Here is an 8,600-nt window from a genome sequence, read left to right on the forward strand (position 1 = left end):
GTGTTTCCCCTAGAAAATAAAGTGATACCCTCCCTATGACATTCATCAAAACAGTCAGTTAACACATACATGTATCTCCATTCACTACCATCAGAGATACATGTGACATAAAATATCACAATATTTCAACATAATAAAGAAAAACAAGTAATGCCTAATGCTTGCAATGTTCCTTCCAAGTACCTATGGATGGCAAGTAATAAAATTGAAGATAATCTTACAAATAACTATATTCAACTGAAATCTAGTTTTACTTGTTTTTATGCATTTTTATACCCCACAAAATACAAAGTATAACAAAAAAATTGAAAGAAGCTCATAAAATCATGTCCTATTCTCAAAATGCTCTATGTTCAAACTAAATGAGCCCAGTCCACAGGTATATAACATTTTACCTTTCAGTTCATTTTTCTCAGCTGATAACATGCTCCCAAAAGTTTCACACATTTTGCCTTGAAGTTCCATTTATCAAAATATCACAAAATCTAGTTCTGAACTTCAATTTCTACCAGCCAATTCGTAAATGTACACCAAACCATCCAAAAAGTATATGGATTGAACAAATACATTGACCTCAACCTGTAGGTCATAACTTAAATTCACAGTAAACAGGTTATTCAAGGCTTCATTTACCTGAACTATATAAGAGTCAGGAAAATATAAAAATATAAATCCAAATACTACTGTGCTCATTCGAGAGAGAGAAAGAGAAAGAGAGAGAGAGAGAGAGAGAGAGAGAGAGAGAGAGAGAGAGAGAGAGAGAGAGAGAGAGAGAGAGAGAGAGAGAGAGAGAAAAAGAGAGAGAGAGAGAGAGAGAGAGAGAGAGAGAGAGAGAGAGAGAGGAAAAAAAAAGAGAGAGACGAAGGAGAGAGACAAGAGGAGAGACGAAAGAGAGAAGAGAGAGAGAAAAGAGAGAGAGAGAGAGAAGAGGAGAGAGAGAAAGAGAAAGAGAGAAGAGAGGAGAAGAGAAGAAGAGAGAGAGAGAGAGAGAGAGAGAGAGAGAGAGAGAGAGAGAAGAGAGAGAGAACAAGTGGGAAAGAGAGAGAGAGAGAGAAAGAGAGAGGGAAAGAGAATAAGAGGAGAAAAAAAAAAAAATAAAGGGAGAGAGAAAGAGAGAGAGGAAAGGAGAGAAAGAGAAAAAAGGGGAGAAGAGAGAGAAAGAGAGAGAGGAAATGAGAGAGAGAGGAAGAGGAAGAGAGAGAGAAAGAAGAGAGAAGAGAGAGAGGAAGAAGAGGAGAGAGAGAGAGTAGAGAGAGAAAGAGAGGAGAGAGAGAGAGAGAGAGAGAGAGAAGAGAGAAAGAGAAGAAGCGAGGCGAAAGAGAAGAGAAGTTCAAAAGAAAGGGGGGGGAGCAAAAGAGAGGAGGAGAGAGAAGAGGAGCTAGAGAAGGGAAGAGAGCGGAGAGAAGAGAGAGAAGAGAGAGGAGTGGAGAGAGCGAGGGAGAGAGAGATAAGAGAGAGCGAAGAGAGAGGAGAGAGCAAGAAGAGAGACGAGGAGAGAGAGAGAGAGAAAAGAATAGAAAGACGGAGAGAAGGAGAGCAGTACGCAAGAAGATGGCCACGTCTCGGCTTGCGCAGAGAGAAAGAGAAGGCAGAGAGCGAGAGCGCGGCCACCCGGCACCGCGCGCGCGCGAGGGCAGAGGCTGCAGGCTAGAGAGCAGAAGAAGAGAAGAAGAAGAGAACGAAAGAAAGAAAAAAGAGAAGAGAAGAAAGAAGAGAGACGGAGAAGACGAGTAGGAAAGAGAGGAGAGAGAAAAAATGAAGAGGAGTAGAGGAGAGGGAGAGAGAGAGAGAAAAGAGAGAAGAAAAGAGAGGCAAGAAAAGAGTTATAGGAGAAAGGAAAGTAGAGAAAGTAGATAGAAAGAGGAGAAGAGATGGAAAAAGAAGAAGAAAGAAAAAGAAAGAGAGAAGAGAAAAGAGAGAGAGAAGAGAGAGACTGAAAAAGGAGAGAGAGAGAGAGAGACTGAGAAAGAGTAAGAGAGATAAGGGTAAGAGAAGAGAGAGGAGCTGAAAGAAGAGGAGAGGGAAAAAAGAGAACGAGAAGGAAGAGAGGTAAAGAAAAGAGAAAGAGGGGAGAAGAGGGAGAGGGGACGTGGAGAGATAAGCTGAGAAGAAAGAAGAAGCGTGAAAGAAAGAAGAAGTAAGAGAGTAAGTAAAAATCTTTCGAGCAGTGAGCAGAGAAAAGGGGGAATAAGAAAAAGAGGAGGTGAAGAGAGAGAGAAGAAGGAAAAGAGAGAGAGAGAGAGAGTAGGAGACTAGAGAGAGTAGAGAAAGAGAGTAGAAGTAAGAAAGAGGAGAAGAGAAGAGTTTAGAGAAAGAGAAAGAGAAAAGAGAGAAAAAGAAGAAGAAAGTAGAGAGAAAAAAAGAAAAGGAATTAAAATAAAGTGAGAGAGAAAGAAGGAAGAGGAGAGAGAAGAAGAGGAAAAAAAAAGTAAGAAGAGAGAGGGGAGAGAAAGAGAGAGAGAAAGTAAAGAAAAGAGAGAGAGAAAGAAAGAGAAAGGAGATAAAGATAAAAAGAGAATTTAGAAAAAAGAAAGAGAGATTTTAATTGAGATAAAAGAGAACAGAGAGAATTGATAAACGTTCAAAGATGAGTAGGGAGGTAGAGAAAGCGAGTTTATTTGAATAATAATAAGAGAAAGTCGACCGTTGAAGTATCGAGACGGAGAGTATGATTGTTACCAGACGGAGAGAAAAAGAACGAAAGAAGCAAGTAGAGCGTTAGATAATAGCCCAGGAGTAATGAGCACGAGAGAAGGAGAGGGATAAAGAAAAAATAAATGAAAGAGAGCATGTATTAGAAGGTTAAAAGAAAAAATGAGAAGAAAGAAAGCACGATAGATGAAAGAAAAGGAAAAACGAGAAGCAAAGAATAGAGAGAGAGGAGTTATTTAAATAGAGAAATAGAAAGAGAAAGAAAGAAAAGAGAAGAGAGAAGAGAGAGAGGAGAGAGAGAAAAGAGGAGAAGAGAGAAGGAGATATTAGTAGAAAGTGGAGAGGTCACCGAGAGAGAAGAAGAGAGAGAGAGAGCAGATGAAGAGAGAGAGAGAGAGAGGGATTGAGAGAAGAGCAAGAAAGGGGGGGAAAAGAGAGAAAGGAATGTAAGAGATGAGTGAAAAAGAGAGATGAAGAGAGAAAAGAAAAAGAAGAAGAAGAGAAAAAGGGGTGAGAAGGGAAAAGTTAAAAGAGAGAGAGAGAGAGAAGAGAGAAGAGAGAGAGGAGGAAGTGAGAAATAAAAGAGAGAAAAGAAAGAAAAAAAAAAGAAAAGAAAGAAATAGAAGAGAGAAAGAAAAGAAGAGAAAGAGAAGAAGAAAAAGAAGAAAGAGAAAGAAGAAGAGAGAGAAAAGAAGAAAGAAAGAAAAGAGAAGAGAGATAGAGAGAGATAAGAGAGAGAGAAAAAAAGAAAAAAAGAAGAGAGAAAAAAGTAGAAGGATAAAGACAGAGAGAGAGAAAGAAGAGAGAGAGAAGAAAGAATAGAAAAGAGAGAGAAGAATGAAGACAAAAGACAGACAGAAGGGTAAAAGAGAAAGAGGAGAGGAAAAAAAAGAGAAGAAAGAGAAAGAGAAAGATAAGAAATGAGAGAAGAAAAGAGAAAGAGAAGAAGAGAAGAAAAGAAAAGAGAAAGAGGAGAAGGAAAAAAGAGAAGAGAAGAGAAGAGAAGAGAGATAAAGAGAGAAGAGAAGAGAGAAGATAGAGAAGAAACGAGAGAAGAAGAGAGAGGAGGAGAGAGAAGAAGAGAAGAGGAGGGAGAAAGGAAAAGGAAAAAGAGGGGGAAGAGAGTGAGAGGAGAGAAAGGAAGAGAAAGAGAAGAGAAGGGGGAGAGAAGAGAGAGGAGAGGAGAAGAGAGGGAGGAGAGAGAATAGAGAAAGAGAAGAAGGAGAGAGAGAGAGAAGAGAGAGAGAGAAAGAGAGAGGGAGAGAGAGAGAGAGAAGAGAGAGAGAGAGAGAGAAAGAAGGAGAGAAGAGAGAGAGGAGGAAGAGAGAGAGGAAAGAGGAGAAGGAGAGAGAAGAGAAGAGGGAAGAGAGAGGAGAAAAGAGAGGAGAGAGAGAAGGAAAGAGGAAGAAAAGAAGAGAGAGAGGAGAAAGAGGGAGGGAGCGAGAGGAGAGAGGAGGAGAGAAGAATAAGAGGAGGAGAGAAGGAGGAAGAGAGAGAGAGAGAAGGGGAAGAGAAAAGAAGAAGAGAGGGAAAGAAAGAGAAGAGAGAAGAGAGAGAGATAGATGAGAGAGAGGGAGAGAGGAGAGAGAGAAGAAGAAAAGAGAGGAAAGAGAGGAGAGAGAGAAGAGAGAGAGAGAGAGGAGAGAGGAGAGAAGAGGAGGAGAGAGAGAGAGGAGAAGAGGAGAGGAGAGAGAACGAGAGAGAGAGAGAGAGGAGAGGAAGGAGAGAGAGAGGAGAGAGAGAGAAGAGAGGGAGAGAGAAGAGTAGAGAGGAAGAGAAGGAAGAGAGAGGAGAGAGAGAGAGAGAGAAAGAGAGAGAGAGAAGAGAGAGGAGAGAGAGGAGAGAGAGGAGAGAGAAGGGAGAGAAGGGAGAGGAGGGAGAGGAGAGAGAGGAGAGAGAGGAGAGAGAAGGAAGAGAGGAGGAGAGAGAGGCAGAAGGGAGAGGGAGAGAGAGAGAGTGAGAGAGGGGAGAGAGAAGAGAGAGGAGAAGAGGAGAGGAGAGAGGAGAGAGAAGAGAGAGAGGAGAAGGAGAGAGAAAGAGAGAGAGAAGAGAAAGAGGAGAGAGAGAGAGAGAAGAGGAGGAGAGAGAGAGAGAGAGGGGGGAGAGAGAAGAGAGGGAAAGAGAGGGAGAGAGAGAGAGGGAGGGGAGAGAGGGGAGAGGAGAGAGGAGGGAGAAGAGAGAGAGAGAAGAGAGAGAGAAGGAAAGAAGAGGAAGAGAGAGGAGGGGAGTGAGAGGGAGAGAGAGAGAGAGAGAGAGAGAGAGAGAGAGAGAGAGAGAGAGAGAGAGAGAGAGAGAGAGAGAGAGAGAGAGAGAGAGAGAGCATCATATTAATATGTGGGAAATGGAGTCACACACTTTAGGATTGGAGATTCAAGGTATAATGTGGATTGCAGGTTGGAGGAATGCCAGGAGGTCGTCATGCGTCATGAGTGAGGCATCCTTCCATGATTCGACCAGCATGAATGGATAGAGTGAGGGGAAGGATTACAGGTAAAAAGGAGCACGAGGGCCATATAGACCGGGTAGGTTAAGTCAAGAGTGGGATGTCCAGAGGGAAGGGTCAAGGATGAGATGTTTGGGTTAAGCTCACCTGGTTCATGGACCTGAAGGGGGTCGTGGGGATCTAGGGAGACTGAGGACTCTGGTGACGACGGGTAGCCGTCCAGAGAGCACTCCTGCGGCGAGAGGGCGGGAGGCAGGACCGTGATGGGGGCAGCAGCATGACCCAAAGGCACAGGGGTCTGTGGCCCACCGGCGACCCCCATGCCTGACCCCACGCGCTGGGGAGATTCCGGGGATGAGGGTGCCTCGGGAGATAGCACAGACCCCAAGGTGAGGTTACCACCCGTGCCATTGGATGTGGAGTTGGTGCTGCTGCCCCCACTGGAGGCGGACGTGGTTCGCTTGCCATTCTCGTCCAGCGGGATCCCGTTCTCATTCAGGAACTCATCCAGGTCCATGTACTCCAGCTGTTGGCCAAAAAGACAACATGTGAGTACATGAGAAAAGCTAGGAAACGCCCCATGAAAACTCTCACAAAAATGCTCTTCCAATAGGCTTATACCTTTATACACTGGAAAAATGTATAACATATATGCAACTATTCTGAACTAATAGCAGCAATAATGATATGAGAATAATCATAATCAGTAGTAACCATGACAGCAATAATAATAATACAATACTAATACAATAATAACAATAATAATGATCGTAATAACCCTAACCTTAATCGTAATCATAATCCTACTGATAATGATAAGGATAATGATATTGATGATGATGATGATAATTATGATTAATTAACAACAACAAAAATAACAATGATAATAAAAATAATAAGATACAACTGATACTACTACTATTTCTATTGTTGTTATCATTACTATTGCTATTACTATTGCTTCTGCTATTATTATTGTTATCATTACCACATCAATAACACTTTTAATAAAAATAATGATAATTATCATTATCATCATCATTATCATCATTATTATTATCATCATTCTCATTATCACCAATATCCCTTTTATTGTTATTATTGTTGTTGCTTTCATAGTAATTATCATTATTATCATTACTTTCATTTTCTTTACTACCTCATCATAAGTTTTATTATTGCTATTACTATCATTATCATTACTATTATTGCTAATACTAGCACCATTAATATCATTGTTATTATCATTTTTGTTGGTGTTATTGTTATTTTACCATTATCATTATTATTATCATTATCATTATTATTATCATGATTTATATTTTTATCATATTCATTACTATTACTATTATTATCATTATTATCATAATTATTATTATCATTATTATCAATATTCTTCTCATCATTATCATTTTCATTGTTGTTATCAATATTATCATTAATGATAATAATGTTTTTGTATCATTACTATTATTATTATCATCATTATTGTAATTATTTTCATTATTGTTATTATTCTCATAATTACCATTATTATCGCAATAATTGATAAAAAACTGAAATAATATGAACATGGCTGATCAGAATCATGATGATGATCTGATGACCGGATCAATGCAATACTTACGGAGACCTTGAGATCGGAGTCATAGGACAAGGTCTTATCCCAGAGAGTAGGACCCAAGAAAACGGGCGGCCGGCCGGGGCGCCGCCGCGCCCCCCCCTCATTGTAACAGTTTCCCCCCACACCTCTCTTCTCCCACATCCCCACTCCACCCGGCCCTCTTACCCTCCCTTCCTCTTTCTTTCTCTCCTACTCCACTCCTCCCCCCCATACCTATCCCCCCACGTTTTTATGTTGCCTGGAAGCAGGAGACAATTGTATGTTTAGTCGTGGAATTTTTTTTATTTCGAAATACCTTTAAAAACATTTTGTTTTTATATATCTGGAAATGCTTTTGGGAATACATACGTTATTTCTATAAATATAAACATGTGAATAAATGAATAATAGAAAATACACCTATATATATTTTCATTGTCATTTGTTTCTCCTTCGCTCTCTTCTTTCAAGACTCTCTTAACATCTCCTTTTCTTCTATCTACCCTCCTTGCCATCTGGAGAACCTGTTTGCATAACCACTTGCAAACGCATGAATGAACCACGCAACGTGTGTGTTGACCCTAGTCACCTGAACTTGGTAGGTTGTGGGCTAAATTGCGAAAACATGGAAGACACAGAAACAATGACTCAATCGCATTAAGCAGACTGATCGACAGACATGAAATTATATGCCAAATACCAAAAGGACAAACTGTGATAAAAAACAACCATAAAAATGCAGAGAAGAACACGGAGACTGGTTTGTCTACCTCTCGGAAGCCCGCAAGAAGTCTTTGCCAGACATCCAATAATACAGCGCAGCTTTGTACCTTACCCTGATCTGCCTCAACAACCCCAAATAATATCATGATAGTGGTTACATTCTTATCACTATTTTATCTCTATGACTTTATCTTTCACCTTTTCGTTTGTTTTTTACTTCTAGGTCATGTCGCCTGTCAATCTGAGAATCGATTTTGTGAACAGGATGACCCACGTGTGGTTAATATACCGTAATTTCTACCAATGCAAAGATAAACATCTATCTGATAGATAGATGAACAAACATACAGAGAGCAGGCAACCACGCAAGCACGGAGTCAGATACACAAGCCGATGTAAGGATGTACTTCAACAAGCTTACACAAGCATATACGCAGGAAACTAGGTGGGCTGCTGTGTTAGCAAGCAAGCAACCAAGCAACCAAGCAAGACAGACAAACAGACATGTAAGCAATAAAAGGTCCAAAACCAGCCAAAAATTAACACATACCCTAAACAAAAACAAGTGTCCACAATATCGTTTTTAAAAAAAAAAAATTGCCGTGGGCCTGCCTCCACAAACAAAACCCAGACCTACCCCCCAACCAACGGGGGCGCGATACAACTGCACACAACTTGAGCCAATTGGGAGGGCAGTCTTTCCCTCTTTTTTCCATTCTCCTTCTCCCTCCCTCCTGCTCCCTCTAATTATCCATGTCTAGCCCTCTTCAGCCCACTGCTGCCTGCCTGCCAGTCTTCCTGCACGCCCACTCTCTCTTTCTCTCTCTATTGCTCTCTACTCTCTCTGTTCTCTTCCTCTCTCTAGGCTCAAATTCCGTCTTCCTGCACTCTGTGTGTGTGTGTGTGTGTGTGTGTGTGTGTGTGTGTGTGTGTGTGTGTGTGTGTGTGTGTGTGTGTGTGTGTGTGTGTGTGTGTGTGGGGGGGTGTTGTGTGTTGTGTGTGTGTGTGTGTGTGTGTGTTTTTGTCTGTGTGTGTGTGTTGGGTGTGTGTGTGTACAGCATTTCACACTCACCTCACTCACTCACTCACATGTCTCCCTGGCTCCTTCACTGTTAATTATCCAGTATTGTATTTATAGTGGGTGCAAAGGAGGTAGGAGGCGCTGGAAGTAGGAGAGGG

The 8,600-nt window shown here is 41.2% G+C and overlaps 1 protein-coding gene across 3 annotated transcripts in view; it reads right to left on the reverse strand.

The window, feature by feature from the left end:
* Positions 1-6,778, reverse strand: part of LOC122266071 (hepatic leukemia factor) — a gene marked incomplete at its 5' end in the record, with an annotated part of 18,824 nt that extends 12,046 nt beyond the window's left edge. For all 3 annotated transcript variants that reach the window (XM_086543380.1, XM_086543379.1, XM_086543381.1), the window contains 2 exon segments: positions 5,243-5,621; positions 6,723-6,778. In XM_086543380.1, coding sequence (XP_086399506.1) covers positions 5,243-5,621; positions 6,723-6,778 — 435 coding nt within the window.
* Positions 6,779-8,600: the final 1,822 nt, after the last annotated feature.

Source organism: Penaeus japonicus, unplaced genomic scaffold (genome assembly GCF_977035675.1).
Source record: "Penaeus japonicus unplaced genomic scaffold, GWHDUDI00000001_assembly GWHDUDI00000013, whole genome shotgun sequence".
Classification (NCBI taxonomy): domain Eukaryota; kingdom Metazoa; phylum Arthropoda; class Malacostraca; order Decapoda; family Penaeidae; genus Penaeus; species Penaeus japonicus.